We start from the raw sequence: 26,353 nt of genomic DNA, 5'->3' as shown, positions 1-26,353 counted from the left end.
AGTAAAAAAATAACTAGGAATTACAATTACCTATCAGACTGAACAGAGCTTTTATCCTAGTCAAGCTCTTTAGCCTTTGTCTGTTTTCGACACAAAGCAGATTGTATTTGAATTTATTATTACTGTTATGTTTCGAAAACAATTCCAGGTTGTTAAAGCCTAAACCATAGATGGACAGGGAACATTTAACAATGTGGAGAGGATTTTAAGACTTTCAATACAAAGCATAACATACTTGAAACATAGCATTACTACTGAGAGTTGTTTTCAAATCCTTACAAAGTTTTGTGTGCAGGTTTTATTCCTTTTATTCTCTACACATTTTACCATTTGTTGCTTTTTATCACAGTCGACTAGACATTGTCCATTCATCATCAAGGTACTGTAGTAATTCTAAACAGGTATACATATATGAATAATATAATTACTGTATTTTATGTTTTTACTTTTTGAAATGAGTGGTTTCCAAAACTAAACTAAAGATGTGGAACATATTTTCTTACTTCTTAACTTGAATTTTGGCCTCCAGTTTACTAATGGTATCATTAAGCTGATCAGCACTGTCCTGCAGACGTTGTTGTAGCTGAGCAGTCAAGCGCATCACTTCATCCCTCACTTCTTTTTGAACTATGGACCTGAGCTCGGACTTTGAAGAAGACTCTTGTGGGAAAAAAACATATATATGTATTTAGTTTGTTGTATGTAGTGAGTATTACATATTAGAGCATGCAGTCTGGCATAAATATGTAATCTCTATTTAATTTTTATTTTTTCTTCACAGGTTTTCTAAATTACTAAAATCTAAATAAATAAATAAAAAAATAGCAAAAATATTTTTGCTTGAATGTTTTAGTGTACAATGGGCATAAAATTATAATTCCACTACAGTGTATACTTTCATTTAAATTTTGTTATTTTTATATTTTAAACAAAAAAAGACCATTAAATATTACATTATGCATTAATAATAATTGGTAACACTTAACAATGAGGTCTTGTCAGTTAATATTAGTTCATGCATTTTGCTCTCATTAACTAACAATGGGAAATACATTTGTTACAACATTTATTCATCTTTATTAAAGTTCATTAATAAAAAATGGTGTTCAACTGTTCATTGTTGGTTCATGTAAGCTTAGATCCATTAAATAATATTAACAGATATAACTTTTGTTTTTAGTAATGTATTAGTAAATAATTAAATTAACATTAATTTAGATTAATAAGTGCTTTAGAAGGATTTTTCGTTGTTAGGTCATGTTTAATAATATAGTTAACTAATGTTAACAAATGGAACCTTATTGTGTTGTCAAGTGGGAGAAGAAATGGATGAACTTATACACTGATTTGTACTAAAAGAAATAGATATTTATGGCCTATGCCTTATTCATGCTTGCTGGGTTGTTTTTTGAGTTGGTTTAATTTTAAATAAGACAATTGATAAGTACTGCATTATATTTGTACCTTGGTTCGGACGGTCTGTCTCTGTGGTCTTGATTTCTGGTAGTGCAGCACTTAGTTGAACTTCTCCATCTATTTCTGTCTCATTCTCAGTTTCTCGTTCTCCATCTGTAGCACTTTCTTTAAACAAAAAAAGACAGTTTATACTTTCAAATCTTAGTTGTATGTCAGAGAGAGAGAGAAATTATTTTATCAGGTGTGCATTAGTATACCAGATTGGGCAGTTTCCTCTACATCTGTGTCCTCCTCAGGCATTCCAATATATGACAAGTATATATCCAACTGTACCTTACCATACAAGAGGAAGAGGTCATAAACATGTTAAAATAAATTAGGAGTTAGTAATAAACTACACAGTATTTGACCTGACAAATCCTTAACATCATACATACCTCTGGAGTAAAAATGTATTTGTATAAAAAATAATGTCTCATATATGTGTTGATGAAATAGTATAAAATTTGTGTCACTTGCTCCGAGTTGAAAAGGTCGATACTGAAAGGAGGCCTCTGTGTTTAATGGGGAAAAGAACAAAAGATTTTTTTATAACATTATAAATGTTTTTACTGTCATTTTTTTTTTTTATCAATTTGATGACTAAATAAAATTTGACTGAATTAAATTCTTCCAAAAAAATAAAATGACTGACCCCACACTTTTGAGTGGTATATTGTATCTACATACCCTGACTGAATGGCAAAGCAGAAGTTCACTGCAGTAGGTCAAACAGTGATCTGTGTTATTGAGGGGTGTTTCTGAAAAATGGACAAGAATGCTTTAATATTATATATGTATTAGAATATTATATTGTACAAAATTATAAAGATACAGTTCATTCTACAATAACATGATTACTGTGGCTGCATTACCTGTGTTAAACTGATGCACGTTTTTTATAATGGAGATAAGAACAGAAGTTTGTTCCCTGTTGAAATTTTTCTCTCTACAGAACAGCACTAGATTTGTATATAACTCAAGAAGTACTCTCTGTTTTGGCTGAGGCACATCAGAGACCAGTAATGCATGGCTCAAAATCCTAGAGGGGAAGCAAACAATGTGCATTTATGTAAGATCAAGCAATGTCCTGAACATCTTGCATCAATTATTATTAGCATCATTCCTGAAATGCAGCACCTTCTGTAACAGTCAGAGTAGCATTTCTATAAAAGATTTTTTAGAACTTTCTCTGGTCTATCTCAGGCATCAATTTTAACTTGGTTATTTACACAATGGCAGAAAAATTAGCAGGTTGCCTAACAAGAAAAAACAGGTAAAGTTAGCCACTGTTCAGTGATGGACTGAAAGTTAGTTTACATGAGGGTGTCAACTTGAAGTTTTATATTTTTTAACTATTTTATATTTTATAATGTCACATTAATTTTATGTACTCGTATATAAAACGTATAACTGTTTAACAAATTACAATAAAATGTTTAAACTAAATAATGTTGTAGACCTTATTCACAGCAGCGCCATCTTTGATTTTCAACAGGAATGAAAACGAGGCTGTGAGGGATAGATAGCCTATACTACATCTCTACAGTGGGTTGTACTGCATTTTAATGTATTTTTGGATTCGTCTTCTGACGAAACACAGCACAATGTAGACCAAAAAAAAAAAAAAAACGGGGGCTTTAAACAGCTTTTTACAGTGGATGCCATTGAAAACACGGTAATATCATGGCGCTGCTATGAATAAGGTCTATACCACAAAATTAACCTAATATACCTGTTTGTTTAGCAATATTTGTAATATAAATGTAACGTAAACCTTTCAATCTCTGGTATGGAACTGGTCTTCTCAATCTCTTCCATATCACTGTGTTTCAGATCAGACCTAGAAATGCAGTCGACAACAAGAATTATTGAGGATGTTTGTGTCTAAATATGTAGATAATGCAAACTGCATTGAATTTTATTTATTTATTCATTTATTTAGGACCTACCATAACAGCAGTCGTGCTCTTGGAGGCTGGGACAACTACAAAAGATTACAAATAATGTACAAAAATGTATAAAATATTATATCTCTAGATTCCATGAAAGAGTATAGTTTTTACCTTAATGTTCTCAAAAGGCTTCATTTCTCCCCGCTGACAGCCTCTGAAAACGGCTCTATAAAAATATTGATCTAAACCACCTGTATCTGTTGTATCGTATCCTAGCAACTATTTTTTTTCTTCTGTAAAAACCCCCACCAACCACTGATTAGTAGCGCCAACTTAAAAGCCACGAAATCTTTACACGAGTTTGCACGTTATTCATTATTTTTAATATAAAATGCAACCGATCAAAAATAGAAACCAAATGTAAATATAGTTTTAATTACACGAGTTTCAAACAAATAAAACAACTATTATTAAGAACGACTTTAAAGAACTTTTATTTTCATCCTGCAATTGAGGGGAAATGACGTAAAGTATCAGACTAGCACGAAAGAGTCCACAACCATACGTTGTTCAAATCGCTCACTTCGAGCAAATACATCTGTGATTACAACAAATGTCCAAAAAGGTATGAGTGCTACAAACAAAGTGTTTTACACGTATGTGAGGGCCTGTCTATACCCGCTCACTTTTATTTTGATAGACATAATTTTGTCCTGTAGTGTCAGTGTTCACATATCTGCTGTTCTTCCTGTTTTCCGGTCGGAGCGCAGGTTTGTTTCTGGGTGCAAAAAAATCACTAAGGCAAATATATTTAATTACACATTTGTAAGTATGAAGTACATAAAACGTTGTCGTATGATATGCGGCATATAGTTCTAACATAATGCAATTTATAATGTAAAAAAGCCCATGTTTTGACGGTTGTAGCTCGCTTGCTAGGCTTCAGATAGCTTCGAAGCTAAACTCATTCAAAGCGCCACTGTTGCCTAAAATTAATTGGAAAAAAAAAATTGTACTGCTAAAAAATGTGTTCTGCTTAATATGACTATTTATAGCTTCTATATTTTTTTGTTTCAATATGAAATATAATAAAATAAATAGCAATTAGATCGAAGACGTGAGCCGTCTTGACCAGCATATAACAAAATCTCAAAACTGAATTACATCACAAGTGTTTCAGTTTAAATCTCCTCATTATTGTTATCGTTAAAGCGAAGATTCGACGTTTAGTTTTGTTTAGGGAGAACATATTAATATCTTGACTATGTATAGCTAATTTTAGGCCAGAGTGGGAAGGTTTTACCTATGCAAAGTCTCTTTACAGAGATTATTGTTTGATAATATCAGTACTGATGTACACATTGTAATATTACTTAAAGTGATAGATCACCCAAAAATAAAAAATGTCAATCACTTCCTCACCCACCATCATGTTCAAATCCATATGACTTTGTTTTTCTTCAAACACAAAAAGAGATGTTGTGCAGAATGACAGCATCAGCTGTCATTCACTTTAACTGCATTTTTTTTTTCATACAATGAAAGTGAATGATAACTGAGGCTGTCATTCTGCCTAACACCTCTTTTTCTTTCAAAAGAAAGCCATACAGCATGAGGTTGAGTAAATGATCACAATTTGGTTGAACCTTTAATTAAAAAATGTCTGTGCTTTTAAATAAATTGATGCTTACCCTTTAATTTGCCTCTGTCAGGATTCTAAATAATATAATAATAATCTGTTCAATAATCTGTCTAACACTGTGAATTTTGTAGGGAAGCATGTCTGGCACTGGGGGCGGGAAGCGCCCCTCAGGAGGGGATAGTCCCCCTGGCGCTCCTGAAAAAAAGATGAAGAAAGAGGAGAAGACTACGACCACTCTCATTGAGCCCATCCGTATTGGAGGAGTTTCTTCTACGGTTTGTTTCATGTTGCAACCAAAACAAAAATGCATTGTAGCTGTTGGGTGCAGTCATGCAATATGCAATATTTTGTGTTTGGAAAGTGGATTTTTAACATAGACATCATTAAAAACAATCACTCTCAAGTAGGGGTGTAACGATAGACTCATGTCACAATTTGATACAATTCACGATACTGAACTCACGTTATGATACTATTGCAATACTTTAAGCCAAATTAAGGAAGAGCTTTTTATTATAATTATTATTACTTTTTTTATTATTATTACTTCTAAGACATATGGTAAAAAACATAATGTTGATTAAAATGCTGAATTTGGTATTACATTAGAGGTGGATTTAAATAGGCTTGGTCCTGGTCCCCACTGGATAGGGCAATGGTGAATATATTCATGATTCTGAAGCTAAAAGTACAGAATTATGTTATACACATATGCTTGCACTCTGTCACTGACTGCATATATTACAATAATGTTTAAAATTAGACAATTGCTATTATCAGGACCTACAAATATTACCCCTTTTATTATTATATATTATACATTATATACATTTTAATTTTACACAGTTGTTGTAGTAGAGTGTTGATACCGTCATTTTACGCCGGACTGCTTCACAAACGAGGGTCAATTCAATGCTGGATTTACACTAAAGATTAACATGACGGCACATGCTAGTCGATGAGTTGAATCAACTCCACAGCAACTACATAAATTTATCCACTAACCGTTCAGAAACGTCTAGTTGCAGTCTATAAGTTGTAACTTCTTCCTGAGTCTCTCCATCAGTGTCCGGTTTGAACAATGTAAGGCTGAACACCGTTACGGACAATCATCATTTTGGCTGTGTGAGATTCTCCAGCTTTGCTGTTGTTGAGCATCCAAAGCACGAGCTGTTAAAGCTCTGTCCTCTTTTGGAAAGCAGCCCGGGAGCAGAAGCTCACTTGCATTTAAAGTGTCACACAAAAACAGCGTGTTTTTGCTCACACCTAAATAGGGGCAAAATTGACAAGCTATATTAAATGACCTGTGGGGTATTTTGAGCTGAAATTTCACAGACTCATTCTGGGGACACCAGAGACTTATATTACATCTTGTAAAAGGGGCGTAATAGGTCCCCTTTAAACAGTTGTGCTGTGTAATATTTTTATGGAAAGTGTGATACTTTTTTTTTCAGGGTACTTTGATGAATAGAATAGATAAATAAGTTCAAAAGAACAGCATTTATTTGAAATAGAAACAGTAACATTTTGTTCAACATGTCACTTTTGATCAATCTTTACTGCCCACATACTTTTTATTTGTAGTGTTTTAAACATTCTGTCATAACCTTCAAAAACTTTGTAGACAAGATTGACTTCTCCACATTGTTGTATGGAGCTTCTGTAATTTTGCCCCAATTTTTTTTTTGTGCAGGAGGAGATGGACATGAAGGTCATACAATTCAAGAACAAGAAGCTCTGCGAACGCCTTGAGCAGAGGCAGGCTTTGGAGGATGAGTTGAGAGAGAAGATTGAGAAGCTGGAGAAGAGGCAGGCCACTGATGACACCACGCTGCTTATCGTCAACCGCTGTTGGACTCAGGTTCACCACTCTTCTTTTCTTCCAATGCTATACTCATTTGCTGTTCTCATTTTTGTAATGATACTACTTTAGCACATAAAATGAGTAGCAAAACAAAATATACATTCCTCATGGGACATATTTTATAACAGATAATAGCAATATTATAAGGACTTATCTGAACTCTGTTTTCACAGCTCGAGGAAAATATCCATGAATTGCTGCAGCATGTGGAGCCCAAGGATGCTCCAGCACCTGTCCAGACCCCTGTCACCCCTCCAGTTCCGGCAGACGTCCCTGTTCCCGCTGCAGCTCCAACACCTGCTCCTGAACCTTCTGCTCCTTTGCCGGCTCCAATGGAAGTGGAGGATGGCCTCCCCCAGCCTCCACCTTCAGCTGAGGGGGTGGAAGAAGAACCACAACAACCAGTGCAAGAAAAGGAACAGACACAGGAGCAAGAGCAGCAACAGCAGCTGCCTGACTCTGTGGAAAAGCCGACTGATAAACCAGTGGAGGATGGAATTCCCGGTAAATATACTAGGAGTTAGACTCCAATGCACTTAGCACATGAAATATGTAAAATAAAGCATTTATTCATAGTTTATAATATTGTTGTTGTCTGGTCTTGGTCTCAAGAAAAAATAAATAAATATATATATATATATATATATATATATATATATATATATATATATATATATATATATATATATATATATACTCTGTTTTATCTCAGTCTCAGACTAAAAAATTCTGGATTTTAGCTCAAGACCGATCAGGGCCACGAATGCAGGGATATCACTAAATTGCCAGTGCATTGTCTGATTAGCATCATTAATGTGATTGGATGTAATACTTCCTGCTTCAAATGCAATCAAAAACTTATTTCTATTTTGATTTCTTTTATTACTGTTGTGCCGGGTCAGAAATCAATGAGAGATCACCAAAATTAATACAAATACCCACAAAATTCAAGATATGATTGCAAAAAACTACTTATTTGAGAGATTGTTTTTTATATTATAACATATGATATAATTAAGCAATCTCACTAGAGCAAGAGAGATATTTTCAAAAATATGAGCATGATTCCAAACGTGATATTGATTTTATACAAACGTTCAATAAACAATAACTTAACAATAACATGACTTACCTTTTAGACACAAGTTTTTGCTATGTTTCTGCAACGAAAATAGTTCAGAACAAATCCATTACAGAACTGTTTTGCGTTTCTGAGCATTACACAGCGATTTCCTTAATGAATGAATCGGCTGCTTTTAACAAATCGGTTGAATATATGGTTCCGTGACTCACTCATTAAGTGATCTGCTGCCACCTACTGGCAGTTTTAGATTCATATTTAAAAAGTATTGTTTTATTTTTTCATCATATTTCTAGATTCTAAATTAATTTCAGCATCATTTATGCACTTGTAATTGTACTAATTCAGATTTTCTAATTGTATGTATTGAATAACTATAATACATTTGTCAAAAAAAAAAAAATGTCTAAAAGTTTAATTAACTTATAATAATAAATTCTGACTATTATTTCATATGTTAGGTTTTCCAGAGTAAATAAGACCACAAATATAATATAAAACGATTATCCATCTAGTGTCTATTAGCTGCTAGGCCACATAGAAACCTGCCAATAGCAGCTTTTACCATTCACATTCATATTGTTTTTGATCTGTTTTGTAGCCCCTCCACCTCCACCACCTCTCAGTGAGAGTGCAAAGGCTTTCCTGGCCACTCTGGATAACAGCAGTGAGGAGGAGCTCACGCTGCAGCTACAAGACAGGATGCAGTTCAGCAAGGGTGCTGTGGCCTGCATGGTCTGCATCTTTGATCGCCTGCATAGCAGCATTGACGAGCTGTGTACTAGAGTGGAGTCAGCTGGTAAATTAAGAGCTCATTTGGTGTGATTTTCAAAGTATCTGAAAGTTTTCGTTTGATCACTGTATGAGCAAACACTAAACTTGTGCTCTTGGACTTTATTCTTATCAGTGTGTGAAGATGACAGTCAGCGAGAGATAATTGCCACAAACCGCACACTTCTAGAGGAAAATAATCGACTGCAAGACCTTGCTTCCTCCCTTCAAGGGAAACACCACAAAATGTCATTAGAGGTATCTGTTAGCCTAATTTTGTTTGACCAAATTTTATATATATGAATTAAGTTATACACTATCATTGAAAAGTTTGGGGTCAGTAAGTTTTTTTTTTGTTTGTTTGTTTTTTTAAGAAATGTTCTTTCTTTCAGCAAGGAAACATTAAATTGATCATATTTTTAAAATAAAATTGTTTTTTTACTTTGTTCATCAAAGAATCCTAAAATAATATATCTTGGTTTCCACAAAAATGTTATGCAATACAACATTGATAATAATAAAAAAATATTTCTTGAGCACCAAATCAGAATATTAGAATGATTTCTGAAATATCATTTTGACACTTAAGAATGGTTGCTGAAAATACAATAATGTCTGCTGAGAATGAGATATTACTGTTCTTATTGTACTTTTCAAATAAATGCAGCCTTGGAGAGCATAAGGGACTTCTTACAAAAACATTTTAAAAAAAATCTTACCAACCCCAAACTTTTGAACAAAAAAATAGTAGGCTAAATCATGTAGTAAATCTTGCGTTTGTCTTGAAGCCTTAGCTGTCCTTAAGTCCAGTCTTTGCTTCCACAGTATAATGAACTAGTTGACAAAGTTACGAGTTCTGAGACAAAAGTGTCTGAAATGGAAACTGCTGTGGAGGATCTGCAGTGGGACATCGAAAAACTCCGTAAGAGAGAGCAGAAGCTGAATAAACACCTAGCAGAAGCTCTGGAGCAGGTCAGCTTTCACTTCACCTCTGTTTCATCCTGTTTAATAATGAGCAATTTATTTTATTTATCTTCCCTAAATTTCAATGAAAACATACGTTTTCGGTTTTCATGCAATCTATTTCTCTGCCATTTTTGATCCTTCATAGTAACCAATGTATTATGTGCTGTTTGCTCCTCTATCAGTACTTCCTGTGAGAAAGGAAATTGTACTGCAGGAAATTGTACTAGTTGTCTTGTTGCATCATTTACAGTAGACACAGTTGACCACATTTTATCTGTTTTATAGTTGGAATACAAGTATTACTAAAGATATGATTATCTGTTATTTATTAATTTCTTGAATGTCCCCCATCAGCTTAATTCTGGTTACCATGCCACTGGCAGTTCTGGTGGGTTACCAGGTGGTCAAATCACTCTCAGTATACAAAAGGTAAAGTGTGAAACAATGTTTAGTATTGTTTAAAAGTAGTATTTATTAATAAATATTTTATATATTTTTAATAATAATATATTATATTTTATATATTATAATATTTTAAATATTTTATTTTATACTTTTTTATATATATTTTTATTTCGCTTTTATTTGTTTGTCAGTTTTAGTAATTTTAGTACTTCAAGTTATTTATTTCAGTTAGTTGGCAAAGCAACATTTCAAGTTTTTCATCTATTATTAATATTTTGTTTGACTTTATTTCTGCTTTATTACAGTTATCTAAAACGATTTATGTTCGGTTTAGTTTTAGTTAACCATAACAACACTTGTGTGATTGTGTGAAATATTTCTTTGAATGATGTAGATCTGATTCCAATCTGTGATTTGTACGTAATGAGTTTTGCGTAATGAGTATTTCTCTATTCTCAGTTTGAATCTCTGAATGCCGAATTAGAGCAGAACCAGGAACTTGCTAATAGCCGTATGGCAGAGCTTGAGAAACTGCAGCAAGAGTTACAGGAAGCTGTTCGGGAGAGCGAGAAACTAAAGGTGGTAGAGTTCAATGAGCTTACAAAAACAAATTAGGTTTTTTTTATGACTGGTAATACTGACCTCCACATCCCTTTGTAGATGGATCTGAGGAATATACCAGAGGAAGTGTTGAAGGAGACGCCAGAGTACAAGTGCCTCCAATCACAGTTCTCTCTGCTGTACAATGAGTCTCTGAGTGTGAAAACCCAGCTGGATGAAGCCAGAGCTCTTCTGCTTACAGCCAAAAACGCTCATCTGCGGCAGATAGAGCACATGGAGGTGAGAAGGATGACGGGACAGAAATTATTGCTGGTAGTCATATCTGAACATGTTTTTTTTGTGATTGTTTGAATGTATTTCTCTTTTCTGATTGTAGAGTGATGAGTTGTCTCTTCAGAAGAAGTTACGCACTGAGGTCATCCAGCTAGAGGACACTCTGGCCCAGGTGCGCAAGGAGTATGAAATGCTACGGATAGAGTTCGAACAGAATCTTGCAGCCAATGAGCAAGCAGGTAACGTCACTCGTACAAGCCATTTTCTTTTTTTCCTTTTCGGTTGTCATGCCTTGTGGGCGAGGTGGGATTCCTTAGTGGTGAATTTCCCAAGGCCCATTTGTTTTACAGTAACCATGGCTGCAACGAGGAAGTCTAAGGGGGTGGTGTATCCTGTCATCACTTCTCTGATTGTTCAGTTTTGGCTGGTGTTCAATTTTTATCTCAGCATCATAAACCAAGATGTCTGTTATTGTATTTGAATGACTATCAGCATCACCATCTCTCTCTCTCTTTCTCTCTCTCTTTTCTTTTTCTTTCAGGCCCAATAAACCGAGAAATGAGACATTTAATCAGCAGTCTGCAGAACCATAATCATCAGCTGAAAGGGGATGTGCAGAGATATAAGAGGAAACTACGTGAGACACAGATGGAAATAAACAAGGTATTGCTCATGCTGGTCTTCGTTGACAGTTTTATGATTTCCCACAATCACAGAATTTTCAGTGGAAACATTCAATTACAAAAATATTTTATAACACACACATACACACCTCTCTCTCCTTAGCACATATATATGAAGAGTTTGGTTCCAAAATGCAATAACTCCATTTTGATTAATATGAGTAAAAAGATGTTTTCTTTACCAAGAAAGTGGCAAGATGAAAACCACTATTTTCTGTTTCAAACTTTCACATAGCATCTTTTGGTTATAAAAAACATTAAAAATTCAAATCTACATCTTGATTTTAAAAAGTTTATTATAAAAACGTATTATTTTTTTCCCAAAATGCAATAAATCCATGACACTTTTTTTTCCCAAAATGCAATTAATCCATCAATATAAAAGTTATCAAATTGAAATTACACAACAAAGTAAGTTGATTCACATATATGACAGAGTCTAAAGTTTGCCAATATTTATCTTATATACAGGCATTTTACTAAAAATACATTCAGCCATTGCTCCCAAAATGAATTCAACGGGTCATCTTGTTAATAATATATAAATTAATTCTTATTACCAATTAAAGAGTATCTGGCGCCACCACAAGGTTAAATAAACACATTTGCCGAGTACGTTGGTATTAAAAACGGCTTTTAAAAAAAGCCTTCAATGTTTACAGTGGGTGGAATGGTGCGCTGTGATTGGTTGAGCAGATATATCGCGTTCTGCTGAAAAAGGAGACTGGCGTTTGTCGCGTTTTGGAAAGAAAGGGACAAAACGTGACAGAATATCACAATGGATATATCGCATTTTGCGCAAAATTAATAAATGACTTTACTGATTTTGGCGGAAACTCAATTTTTTTTAAATGATCGCGTTTTGGAACCAAACTCTTCACACACAAATATATATATTTAATATATAATATAATATTATATATATATATATATATATATATATATATATAATATATATATCATATTTTTTTATTATTATTTTTTTTACATTGAAGACTATCCAGTATCATTTTACATTTCATTCATTTTTGTAGTACTTATACCCCAATACTACTGTTAGACTCACCTGAAAAACTTAAAGCCATTTATTTAATTTGTCTATTTATTCTGTTGTATTTATTTGTGCTATCGTTTGCAATTTTTTTAATTTGTTCTTATTTTATTACGGACTGTTTATTTGTCCTTTTTTGTAAATTTAGTTCAAAGTTTAAATAAAGCCTCCCTGTGCTGTCTGTAAGCTATTGCAACCAAATTACCCACATTATCACAAAAATATGAGATAATAACAAAAATATCTATATGGCAGTATATACTCATGGTATTGAAAATGATATTGAATATCGATATTGTGCAATGTATCCTATCCGCTTGTTAAGTCATGACGTAAGGAAAGCCGTTTCCGGGTCCAAACCTCGACTCTTTTCACTTGAGAATGCCATCGACGGCCATTTATGAGCGCTATTTATTCATATTAAACATCAATCATTTAAAAAAGTTAAACATTTTAAATACTTACAGTCTACACAACAGTCTCCGTGCTCACAGCATCACAGACATTAATATTTTAACGATTTATAAAAGATGAATCACTGTCTGGCTATCTGTAATTTTAGTGTGGAGCTAAAGGTTATGATTATAATTTTTTTGTAGTATTACACCACATCGTGTGTGTATATTAGCACCATTTGTTGTTTTCTTGTGGTATGAGATAGAGCGTTAGGACCCGGAAGCCCTGCCGCGTGACGTCAGACTTAACAACCGAATTGAAGAAATTCCAGTATCATGACAACACTAAAACAGTAGTGGCCAAAAGTGATATCCACCCCATCTTCCCCCTTTATTCAAGTATTATTAAAATTTTTTTTACATTATATTGTTTTCTTCATTTGTAATTCACTTTAAAAATAGTTTTCTAAATGTAAAAGAAATTTTCTTTTTCTAAATGTAAAAGAAAATAATTTTCTTTTACATTCACACACACACACATCATTCAGTGCACTTATGTTATTGTATATATGAGCTGTTACTTTACTCAAAGTAATTGAATTTTCACTAAATACTGTTTTACTCCTGTTGTTTTTCAGTTAAAGTGCCAGAGTGGAGATACAGGTGCGCTGATGTTGGAAGAAAGTGTGGGTGATGGAGGACTTGAGGTTAAGAAAGAGGAAGATGATGACCAGGAGGAGGAGGAAGAGAGGAGGAGAGAGCTGGAAAGGCAACGGGCACGGGACAGAGAGAGGGAGGCGGAGAGAGAGAGGGAGCGAGAAAGAGAGCGGGAGAGACAGCGCAGTGACGAGCTGAAGAGGAAGGACTCTGATGCGCTGAAGATGCTGAGAGGAGAGCTCAAGTACGTCTCGTCTTTCAGCCTAAATTATGATTTTCATTGCTGCTTGACTCAGATTATCTTCTTATATCGGAGTCATGCTGAACATAAACGGACAATCTTAATTAATATGCATTGGCCCCAAGAAGTATTTAGTCTCACCTAAAAAAAATTAATTGCATTACATAATAAATATCAAAGCAAGTGACATATTCTTTTTATAAATAATAAAACATACTATTTAAAATAAAAACAAAAAGCATTTGGACACTTTGTTGTATTTTAATGTGTTTTATTTTGGGCAGCTATAATATCATCTTTTAAATGCCATTATAGCATTTAATGACCTTCAGATCTGAGTCACCATACCCACACATAAATTGTGTTATGTCAACAGAAAAGCTCAGGAGTCTCAGAAGGAAATGAAACTACTGCTAGACATGTACAAATCAGCCCCAAAGGAGCAACGAGATAAAGTGCAACTTATGGCTGCAGAAAAGAAGTCCAAAGCAGAGGTACGTGATCCCAATAAGACTCTGTCTTTCTGTGAGGCAAAACCATTAACATGCAGTTCACTTTGGGTGGTCATTCTCCTAATGCTTAAACCTACATTGTCTGGCAGGTTGAAGAGTTGAGGCAGCGGGTGCGGGAATTGGAGGAGAGGGAAAGAAAAGAAAGCAAAAAGCTGGCAGATGAAGATGCCCTCCGCAAGATCCGTGTGGCCGAGGAGACCATCGAACACTTGCAGAAAAAACTGGCTGCTACTAAACAGGTGGTGTGTCTAGTCGCTGAACCAAGTTATTCTAAACAATTGTTTTAGATTCTTTCTAGATCAACAACCTCTGTAGCTTTGAAGTGACTGTGCCCATGCGGACCTTTCAGGAGGAAGAGGCTCTGCTGAGCGAGATGGATGTGACGGGACAGGCGTTTGAAGACATGCAGGAGCAGAACAGCAGGCTCATGCAGCAGCTCCGAGAGAAAGACGATGCCAACTTCAAACTAATGAGTGAGAGAATCAAATCCAACCAGATTTACAAGCTTCTACGGGAGGAAAAAGAGGAGCTGGCAGACCAAGTGCTCACATTCAAAACCCAGGTATGCAAAAAAAAAAAAAAAACATTTCCTCATACAATCACCATGAACCCAGACAAGAATTTACTGATGTGCAAAAAAAAGAAAACATGTTTTCATAATCTACTAGTCGGTGGGTTTTATGAAAAACTAGTTGACTATGGCTGCATCCGAAAAACTAAGGCAGCTAACTTGCCTTGCTGCCCTATCAGGCAGACTTCACAGGCAGCGTTTGTGCACAAAGGTACCTTCCGGAACTGATTTTGGACAGGCTTCTGAAGCAGCATAATGGTTTAATCATCTCCAACCAAATAGAGATAGCTCATAACTAAGCAAACATTTAATTACCACAATATTAATTTCTCACTAGAAATAACACCAGAAGTGGAAAAGGTTGCTCAAAAACACACAAACTGACCACCAACTGCAACTTTCAGATGCCTTTTTATTTTTTAGTTCAGCTGTCACAAAATCGAACGCAAAGAATAGTGGGATATCATAGGTAGCAAAGGTATCTGAAGGTATCTCAGTAAACAGGATATGACATAACAGTAGGATTCAGACATACTTTGTTGCTTTCTTACTGCAGGCAGCATTTTTCAGCTTTCAGAAGCTGTCCATGTAAAATTGGCCCTATATAATTGGACTGGATTTATTATAATGGAGTTATTTTCATCACTTGATTTTTGGGGGTTGTTTACCATTCTTGTGCATAGCTGTCAACCGAGGTCTCCACAAATTTTTTTTTTTTTTTTTTAAGTTGAAAAGTATTTAAAAATATCCTGGCTCTTCCAAGTTTTATAATGGTAGTGAACAGGGGGTGTGTTTTGAAGCCCAAAAATGCGTCCATCCATCATAAATGTAAACCATACGGCTCCAGGCGGTTAATAAAGGCCTTCTGAAGCGAATCAATGGGTTTTTGGAAGAATAATATCCCCATTTAAAACTTTACAAACCAAAATAACTAGCTTCCGCCAGACGACCGTACTGCGCATTCTGCACAAGTTGACTTGCGTCAAATGAGTAATTCCTGACTCTGTGTATGACGCAGGATGTAGGAGTAGCGTAAGCTTAGACACCTCTCATGTTTTAAACAAATAGGGATGTGCAACAAACTCAATCTCCGCTTCTCTTATATGGAAATCCTCTGAAAATGTCTCCTTTATAGACTTCTAATTCACGACTGGTGTTTTGTTTTGCTCTATCCTCGAGATTCTGCATTCATCAGTGCGGCATGTGTTGAGTCGGGTTACTCTTCGGCTGCAAATCGATGCATATGGCTGCGTAGTTATTATAGTTAAATATGGATATTTTTCCTACAAAAACCCATTGCTTTACTTCAGAAGCCATATTGAAAGCCATATAAAGCCCTTATTAAGCCATTTTGATTCTATTTATGATGGACTGATGCATTTTTTGGGGGCTTCAAAAAATGTCCCCTGTTCTTTGCCATCATAATGCTTGGAAGAGCAAGGATATTTTTAAATATATCTCCAATTGTGTTTGTCTGAAAGAAGATAGTCATATACACCTAGGAGGGTGAGTAAATCATGGGGAAATTTTAATTTTTGGGTAAACTATGCATTAATACACAAATCTGCACTTCAAAAATATCCTCTAAAAGTTTGTATTACCGCCACTAAATAAATAAAGCAAAAATCTAGATTAATGAATTAACTAGTTGGTTGATAGCCATCCCTGCTAGAATGAAAGCTTAAATTGATGGGCCTTTCCATTTTGAGGCAGTAAATCTGCATGTAATGTTTAACAACTTCTGTTTTTGCAATAATGATGTAGTTGTATCATCTGCTCTTTTTACTGCCCTTCCCAGGTGGACGCTCAGCTCCTGGTAGTGCAGAAACTAGAAGAGAAGGAGGGTGTCCTGCAGAGCACTCTGGCCGCTTTGGAGAAAGAGCTGGCGCTGCGCACTCAAGCACTGGAGCTCAACAAGCGCAAGGTAAAACCGGAAAGATCACAGACGCCCACCTCTGTTCTGATGTCTATGACAACCATGACTCAGCTTAGCCAGCAATTTAGCATGTATTTCCAGATGTGTTTAATGCTGGTTTTTCTGCACGATGGCTCAGGCGGTGGAGGCGGCCCAGTTGGCCGAGGACCTTAAAGTGCAGCTGGAGCACACTCAGACCAAGTTGAGGGAAATCCAAGCCTCAGTACTAGACAACCGCACTGCCCGTGAAAGGGAGAGCGCCAACCTCAAGAAAGCACAGGTACATGGGCACGCATGTTTTAGAAGCATGTAGTTTGGGATACAAATGAGTTGGAACGGTGTTTGAAACTCTTCTATTATGCTGTTTTTTCAGGAGGACTTGTCCAGGCTGCGACGTAAGCTGGAGAAACAGAAGAAAGTTGAGGTGTACACAGATGCTGATGAGATTCTGCAAGAAGAAATTAATCAGTATAAGGTGAAGATTGACTTTTCAAAGATTGTTTTATTTAGACAACCAGCCAACATTTTAGAGACACCATGTCCCCATTTTTCAAAAGGCATCATACAGAATGAGTTTTTTTGAGAAAGTAAAAATGTGCAGTTTTCTGTGATGGGTAGGTTTAGTTGTAGGGTCATAGAAAATACGGTTTGTACAGTATAAAAACCATTACACCTATGGAATGTCCCCACAATTCACAAAAACAAACCTGTGTTTAAAATATAATATATATATATATATATATATATATATATATATATATATATATATATATATATATATATGTATGTATCTATATGTTTTTTTAAAAGGAGTTCCCATGTGTGCATTTTGTTTTCATGAAGAATTTACCTGATGCCTGACTCCATGGGTTGTATTGTGCCTGACCTAACTGTTGTCTCTATTCTAGGCTAAATTGCGATGTCCCTGTTGTAATACGCGAGATAAGGAGACTGTCCTCACCAAGTGTTTCCACGTCTTCTGCTATGAATGCTTGAAGACTCGCTATGACACTCGCCAGAGGAAGTGCCCCAAATGCAATGCTGCATTCGGAGCAAATGACTTCCACCGCATCTACATCACCTAATTTAGAGTGGACTTCTTGATGGACTGAAAACAGTAGATGAGAAAAGAAGGGATAAAAGTGGTCTTGAAGCACAGGATTACCATGCTGTGGTATTTTAAAATGCTCTAAAGGGCCACTTTCACCCATCTGTGATAGGTGGTGCTAGTGACCAAACAGACAGTGACAGAATGGAAACAGTTGTGAAGTAGTCATGGTCTATAGCACACAAGCAGTGCTCCTTCATTGCAGAGGAATCCATTGAGTTTTTTTCTCTTACTTTTTCTGTTTTATACTTGCAATTTTGAATCACCATGAAAAAAAAAAAAAAGACTATTTGCTCCGATTTCTAAATATCATAAATGTCATAACCCCACAGAATATGACCGACTTTTAAAGTTAACAGAGAATGTTTTGTTTTGACAATTATGGCCTTATCCATTTGAGTCAGAGAGTAACTCTATCCAGTAATGTAGTTAGTCAGTCAGTCAGTTTCTATGGTGACACTCAATGTTATTGAACCCCTTAAAGTTAGTAATGAACAGATGTGATGGGTACTGGGTGGAAAGAGGAGAGCTGCAGAATTAGAAACAGAGGTGGTGGTGCAGTGACTTCAAAAAGACAAAACAGAGATCAGCTCTGAGACCAAGAAATATTCATGCAAAAGAAAATTTGTCTCAACTGATTCCGCTTTAGACAGGTACCATATATCCCCAAACACTCATACCAGATATATCACCAACATGTCAATAACTATTGCACAATTTCCTTGAAAAATAAAAACTGGATACAAGTATTTGTGAACTCAGCTCTTTGCTTTGATGTCAACCTACACAAATCATTGAAGTCATTACGCAATGTGTTTAAGCAATTGTTTTTTTCTTTAGCAGTTAAAGCTATTGTATAGTTTTTGTGTTGTGATTTTGCAATGAAGATTGATTGGCTAGATGAAGCTTTAATTTTAATTGTGATGTACTTAGTACAAAAAGATGAAACTGGACTTTCCAAGTGTCATATGCTTTCTGCCAATACGATCCTATTTCCACAATGCACGTGTCTTTAGTAACTTCAGATGGTTTATATATGCATAGTTGCATATGATTAGGCATTAGAAGAGGATCACAGGAGGAGCAGCGCTTGGGAGAAAAAAATAACATACTATGTGGTTTTTTTTTTTCTTTTCTACTTGCAAATTTTTACCCGGAATATATATGTAAATGTTTTCCATTAAATTGCGCAATTGACCTTAAGTTATTCCCCACACCCATGGTCTTGCTGTTCTGATCGTATTAATAACTGTCTTGCTGCTTTTCCTCAGTCTCAGTTGTGTGAGTCTGCCAAACACTGAACTGTTGTTTGCTCCCTTGGACCAGAGACAGTGAATTACGTAGTTGGGTGGGGTGACTTTAATGTGCTTATTTTGCCCAAACATACTTTGCACGGGGAGACTGGGGTCTCTCGTTTGTGTTTTTACAGAAAGTACTTATTTTTCACACAATGTCTTCGTTTAAACGTTTATTCCTTTAAGTTATTTTTCTTGGTAAGTCTGACATCAAATACGTCAGTAAGATCACCAATATTATAATCGCTTATACTTCCTATTAATAGAGAATTGGTTACTCTTTCACGTAAATGTAGCTCTTGAAAGTAAAAACGAAACTTCGAGAAAACACGCTCGGTGTTGTACGTCTCTATCATCATTGATGGTTTCCTACTCGTGCTGTGAATACAGATATTCAGTGGCCGTGTTTCAAAACCTAGCAGGCTGCCTTCCCAGCAAACGAACGTTTTGCTAATCTTAGGAAAACCTTATTTCTGGATGTTCAAATCGTCAATTAAAAAAAAAAAAGTTTTAAAAACGTTTTTTCTTTGTAAAATTATAAAATTGAAAGTTTAACTAACATTTTGAAATGAGTAGTTACATTTACTCCCAACTAAAATGTTTCAGGGAAAAAAACCTTCCATGAACCGATGTAACTTACCGTAGTAACGTTTTGAGAACATTATTAAAGACAACTTTGAACGAGCAGGCTACTTTAACGGAACGGAAGCAGTCTGTTACTTGGTTTAAAAAAAAGTTAAATTAAGTAACAGACTGCTTCCTCATATTAAAAGCATTCAATAAAGAATTAATTCTGATTAATTCAGTAACAACAACTGCGAATGATTCATAAATGTTTTTGATTCAATAAAGAGAACCGATTCATTTGCGGGGAAAAGGACTGGTCGGTTGCACTAAATGTTCCTGATTCATTAAAAAGAACCGACTCAGCGTCATTCGTTTTGGAATCCGACACTTTGAGTATGACTCACTAAATATAATCGGCTCGTAAACGTCGGATTACCATGTCAAGCAGTACGGTTTTGATTCACTAAAAAGAATCGACTCATTTGTTTTAGAATCCGACGCTTTGTTTGAGTATGACTCACTAAATACAATCGGCTCGTGAAAACATCGGATTACCATGGTCAAGCAGTACGGTTTTGATTCACTAAAAAAGAACAGGTTCGTTGTTTTACAGGCTCAAAAAGTCTCGGGAACTGGCTAAATTAGTGGTATGTAAACAGTAGGCTAATAAGTAAGCTAGTAAGAAATAAAAAAAACAATAATAAATTATTGGTAAAAGTCGTCGAATCCCAACCCTAATTTTAGTTAACAGGGATGCCCTAAACGCTGTCTACATAGGAAGCACCACAGGCTTTTGGAGAGACAGCCACAGAATCTCAGTAGACTACAGTAGGAAATGACTCATAGAGGAGCTGAACCAGCGCGTGGGTGTGGGCGCTATTAAAACAAGACTGAAAGTTTGGGGTGGTTCATTCACACGGGCTGCTTTTGCTATGCTAGAAACCCATTTGTGGCTTTTAATCTTTTGAAATCGCTGTGGGATTTCAATATATATATATAAAGTTCAATGGATTCCGGTGCTATGATGCGTTGCATCTATTGGATTACTCTATTGATCGCCACGCTTATTAATGGAATAAACGCGGATAAAAGTAAGAATATTCACATTTACTTGCTTAATATCTTAATGTTAACATACAGCATATGTGTGACGTCTCCTGTGTATATTCTGTGGCCGAAGAATGTTCCAAACTGTGTCTCATTTGTCCTCTTGCTATGAACATGGAAAGTCGTGGAGTCAGTGGAGTTAATGACGATGAACTGCCTCATTCGTAATAGCTTCCTTTACCAGTTACAGTTCCCACCGGTTCCGCATTCCAATGCTCTTATTTCACTCCCGCCCGCTCCATGGGTTGTATTGTGCCCAGCTGAGAACAGTGCAGCACAAGAGGCTTCGGCTTACCATGAGGAACATGAGGCTTGTAGTGTCTTTGTTACTTTGGCATGTGTATGTTACTTCTGGAACAGTTTTAATTGTAAAAACACTCGCAGGAAAGAAAAAAGTGCATTGTCTGCTGTGGAAAAGTATTAGGAAATGCTTGGAAAGGGCCCACATGCCCTTGTTATATTCAGTTTCTTTAGTTATGCAGTAATTTAATGCAGTCAGTAAATTGCTTCATGTCATGTCACAAAGTTACTTTATGAGGAAATTAGATTTCAAGTCATGGATTTAATCATGCACATCAAAACATGCTTGGATCATCAATATAGTTCTCTACTGGAGGGCTGAGGCCCAACGGCCTCAAGATATCTTCATAATTACTTAACAAATAAAATATGAATATGTTCAGTGGTTCACACACTGCAGATCTCACCACCAGTTTACAATCTTAGAAAACAAAACTCTTCCTCATGACATTGTTGTTTTCTTTCCTTCAATTAGAGAATCTGTGTCAATGAATGTTATTTTAATGCATTGATATCCCTAATTACTGTTAATTAAAAAAAAAAAAAAAGGTTTGAAAACAAGCACCTCATCATTCCAGCAGAAGAACAAGAGGAAGAACCCTAGCCAGTGTAGGGAGGCCTTCAAATATTAACTTTGACAATGGGGGTCCTTGGATTGCAAAGGCTAAGAACAAAGACATTCGGAAGCTGAAATTCAAGCTGATGTTTACTGATCATTAAGCTTGCTTGGGTGTGCATAATAAAATATAAAAGGCTTTGAACATTTTTTTCTCAAGTGTGCAGTGGTGATATAGCAGAACTGTGATTTCAGTCTCCATATTTCCACTGTCTATCTGTGTATGAGCAGCCCACATTCTCAACCTCAAGCATCAGATAAGAATGTGCTGAATTCATTATGTCATGTTGCCTACATAGGATATGCAGTGTTTTTGAACTATGCAAATTAATGTATATGACAAAGATATTCAAATCTTTATGTTGCAGTGTACTGAGTTACGCATTCTTAAAAGTCTCCTGTCAGATTATAAATCAGTGTGAGCAGTGCATGTTGTTCTGTTACCATGACATCTCAAGAAAAGATTTGACATTCAGTATGCAGTTTCACTTATTTTAATTTAGTTGCTCATGCCAGTCATTTACATTGATGTCAGTAATCAAAGTACACTTTGCAAGGATTAGACCTCAAGGTCTTCATTGGAATCTTGAAGTCACGTCACATACCGCAGGTGATATTGGCTTGCAGATGTTTATCGTCACAGCTGTAGGTTTTCGTGAAAGACATTGTGGTACCTGTCTCACTGCATTTTCCCTTATGTACCTCCTCTGATTGCAAGCATGTGCGCAAGACAAACTTCAACCCCGCAGCTCTCACTGACGACACACCAACCCTATTAGTTCTCTTAAAGTCACTTTTCCATGTCCTCAGTTCTCGCAGTGGGACACTTTGAATGCACTCAAGGGCCACATCATAGTCTGGCCGTCAGCTTAGACTTGCTTACGCACTCAGAGCATGAGTAATATCGTTTCCCCGCGAGTGCACCACCACATCACTACAACGGAATTTCCCATCTCATTTCATATGAAAAAGAGGCAGAGCAAAGAAAGCGCTTGGATCTTCTTATTCACTTGTAAAACATCATGTGCAAAACCCCAAACCCACCCCAAGTTATCAGGAAACCTCTGCAGAGAAGTTGTTTTTGTCAGTCAGTAATGTATACCGCTATCTGACACCTTTTTGTGTGTGCTGCTTTGTTCAATTTTTGTCAGGTTCAGCCCGCTGTCCTAAGTATGAATTCTGGAATGGAGATGGCGCAGTATGTGTACCTTGTTCTACATGCAAACAATACCCGAAAACTCCATCATGTGACACATGTGAGTATAATGGATCAAATGTAAGATTATAGGCTTGTTAGACTTGAAGCAGCGCTACAAGACCGATAACAGACCGATAGGTGTATGACATCAAAGTACCGCGAGAGCGATTCAAAAGCATATAGCTTTCTAATAGCTCTCGCGGTACTTTGGTGTAGAACAAGCCTAATAATTGATCTGGTACATTTATACGACAACGATGTACTAAAAACGAAAAAAAAAATTTTCTTTGTACAGATAACAATGTTATCAAAACTATCCTCGTTCACAGGCATAGTTTTCTGCTCAAATGACTACGTTGTATTACACATGCCCGACAAGTTAGGGTAGTTGGCGCTAGCGATGGGAAGTTCGGATCATTTTACTGACTTTTGAGTCTCGTTCAACAAAATGAACAAATCTTTTTTCGAGTCATTTCATTCATTTCGTTAATTTTAGCAATTGGGTCTGTCACGTGATTAAGAAACGACTCAAAAACCCGAAAGACTCATAAAAGGAACTAATCAATTCTCTTTCCGGCTCAGAATGCATTGGTAGCGTATGGGTCTGTCACGTGATTAAGGAACGACTCAAAACCCGAAAGACTCATGAAATTAACTAATCAATTGAATCATCAGGTGAACTACTACTAGCAGTACAGAACCTGTAGAATATTGCACATGCGCGACTGAACGAATCACCCCCCGAGACGACTCGTTCTTCCCGAGTCAAAATGAATGAATCGTTCAAGAACGACACATCACTAGTTGGCGCTGTCACTTTGTAAATAAAGACTACACGCCTGCGCATATCATATACGCATTCCTTTTACAGAGCACTGGCCTCGTGCATCCACCTTATTTTTAGTTTACTGCACTTTGGTATTCTTCTCATTATTTCCCTGTAGCGGCTAATAAATCGGGAGTCTCGCACATTTGCAGAAAACACCTTATTTCCGTGTTGAAAAATAAGGTGGATAGACTAAACACGTAATGCGAATGTGTATGCCGTCACCGTTTTCAAAGATTTGCGTTTTTGCATTTTACACAGAGATGATAACAGTATCTTTTTCAAAAGGAGCTGTTTGCGTTTTCAGGACTTCAAAACACCATTGTTAATGAACGGGCAAAACTGGGTGTGCCTCATATCCTGACAAGTGAAGCTGCTAGCTCTTTGATCGCCCCCGGTGGCTGGATGCAGTACAGGTCATAAACTTCTCCCTCTCCATGTAAACGAACGGGACTTGAGTCAAAACAAAAAAATAAATTATGCTTCAAATAAAATTTTCCGAAAGATGTTTTTGGTCATTTAAGGTTGTTGTTATCTCGCTGATATATATTCAATTATTCGTTTTTGTGATAAGTGTGATTTTAGCTAGCAATTTGATGCTATAGAAACGGGGCGTGTCATGATTGACAGTTTTGATTGACAGCTTCTCTGATGACTGTCAGAGTTTCGAGAGGAGATTGAAGATATATAACTGTTAATTTCCGATTTCTGTGTTATTTCACACCGACAAAATGAATTGTTTATCAGAAAACTGTCCTAACCGACATACAGGATCTGACGGATCACTGAACTTTTTTCGGTAACGTTAAATGTGGGCTTTATAAGCTAATTAACAAATGGTATTAGTTAAGATAACACCCCTAACCTTAGCCATGACGGGAAAAAGCTAAGCAGGTGATTTTTATCTGGCAGTTACTAATTTTTATGGGTATAAAATAATAATTAGCAGGACAAAACTAATGATAGCCTACTCTAATTAATTATAGAGCCCTGTCTACAGCAATCGATCTCCTGTAACGTTAGTTTAACTTTATTTAAAATGGCAGGACCGTTTATTAGCCTACATTTTGTTTCTGGCATATTATATTGAGTTTATCTACTGAATTTGCTGTTTCAAAAATATTATTGCTCTACAAACAGAATAGCCTATTATTTTAAAGGTAGAATTTTGAATTGTGTATAATTTATATAGCCTATTTAAATAACAGAAGTTTGATACCGCGACTCCACTGACGATTCCTTCTGCGCCTGCCCAGGCTCCAAACTGACGTTCTTGCATAACATGTCAACGTCCATCGTTGTACGTTTTACATTTGCGTCGTCTTTTTTTTTTTTTTTTTTTTTTTACAGTCTATGGGCAAAATGCATAAAAGTTTTCTGTTTTTAGTTGAAAATGGTCTCAGGTAAACAGCCCCTGAGTCACGTTCTATCACGTGACAAATGAACGAACGACTCTGACTAGAAGATACTCGGGAGGTCAAAAAAACATTAGTTTCTCATCATTATATTTGGTTGCTTTATGATTCCCCTAATTCCTAATCTAATTCCTAATATGATCAAATATTGCATATAAAATGAGTTTGGCTATTGAAAATATAGGCCAACATTTTAATTAAAATCTGCTCAAGTGATTCAAAGATCCAAACTGGTCCATCCTTTCCATCACTACTGAATAAGTTTGAACACTCATGAGAATGCATTTTAAGTGCATGCTTTTGCAATAGGTCAGAGCTAACGTACAGAGAAGGAGTGGTCAGATGACTCGGATTCTTTCTGTATGATCTGAAGTGCTGGAGGACTTCCAGTTACATTGTCCTGTGTTTTTAAGGCCCACCCATAGAGCCTTCGGATTCCTGGAGGGTGGCAGCAATTACCAGTTTGTCTGTCCTGGCAGCAGTAATTGTTTTCGGAGCATTACTCATAGGCGTTCTAGTACATCAATGCAGGTCCAGGAGGACCTTACGGGGTGAGATGTTAACATTACATTCTCTTTTTTTAACAACAAAAACACTTTCAGAGCAGGACACGGGAGCTAACCCAACTTTTTTCTGTCCACAATTCAGAGCCGATTGAAGAGACAACAGGACCCCTTTATCCAGTATAGGTTCTTCAAGAGGTAAGAGTTGAAAAATGCAACACATTTTAGTATGCTTTGAAATGCATTAAGGACATTAATTTTGTTCATATTCAATCTTCTAAATGTTTGCAGCTCAAGGAACTCAAGCTGACAGCATATGAAAATGGACTGACTGTTGCTCCAGTGAATTAATGCTCCAGTTGGTGAAACATCAGCTGGTACCTCAACCACAGAGTGTTCTATGAGTAGCCTCTGATTTGTCTAATTTATTACATTAGTAGGCTATGTCATGCATAGCGAATGGTTTTGCACAAAAGCTGC

General features: G+C 36.1%; 2 protein-coding genes across 3 annotated transcripts; one reads left to right on the top strand and one right to left on the bottom strand.

Annotated features, from left to right (window-relative positions):
- Positions 1–63: 63 nt before the first annotated feature.
- Positions 64–3,555, bottom strand: cfap119 (cilia and flagella associated protein 119). The gene is made up of 9 exons (XM_067369915.1): positions 3,522–3,555; positions 3,408–3,442; positions 3,233–3,298; positions 2,331–2,497; positions 2,146–2,216; positions 1,854–1,970; positions 1,674–1,749; positions 1,465–1,581; positions 64–660 (listed from the first exon to the last, which is right to left on the bottom strand). Exons 1-9 carry the CDS (start codon positions 3,543–3,545, stop codon positions 500–502), a joined length of 834 nt encoding a protein of 277 aa, XP_067226016.1. The 5' UTR covers positions 3,546–3,555; the 3' UTR covers positions 64–499.
- Positions 3,556–3,902: 347 nt separating this feature from the next.
- rnf40 (ring finger protein 40) lies at positions 3,903–19,246 on the top strand. 2 transcript variants are annotated; one of them, XM_067369618.1, is made up of 20 exons: positions 3,903–3,975; positions 5,124–5,267; positions 6,686–6,853; positions 7,030–7,360; positions 8,539–8,736; positions 8,845–8,966; positions 9,534–9,680; positions 10,029–10,103; positions 10,539–10,658; positions 10,740–10,919; positions 11,017–11,152; positions 11,455–11,576; positions 13,681–13,943; positions 14,317–14,434; positions 14,542–14,694; positions 14,802–15,014; positions 16,822–16,947; positions 17,078–17,218; positions 17,312–17,413; positions 17,847–19,246. In XM_067369618.1, the coding sequence occupies exons 1-20, from the start codon at positions 3,964–3,966 to the stop codon at positions 18,021–18,023; spliced, it is 3,048 nt and encodes a 1,015-aa protein (XP_067225719.1). In that variant the 5' UTR covers positions 3,903–3,963; the 3' UTR covers positions 18,024–19,246. The 2 variants fall into 2 exon arrangements, with proteins under 2 accessions (XP_067225719.1, XP_067225720.1); XM_067369619.1 differs by having other exon boundaries at positions 3,904–3,975; positions 14,542–14,691.
- The last annotated feature ends 7,107 nt before the right edge of the window (positions 19,247–26,353 follow it).

The sequence above is a fragment of the Chanodichthys erythropterus genome, chromosome 19 (assembly GCF_024489055.1).
Source record: "Chanodichthys erythropterus isolate Z2021 chromosome 19, ASM2448905v1, whole genome shotgun sequence".
Classification (NCBI taxonomy): domain Eukaryota; kingdom Metazoa; phylum Chordata; class Actinopteri; order Cypriniformes; family Xenocyprididae; genus Chanodichthys; species Chanodichthys erythropterus.
This window is presented reverse-complemented; position numbering and strand designations above follow the sequence as displayed.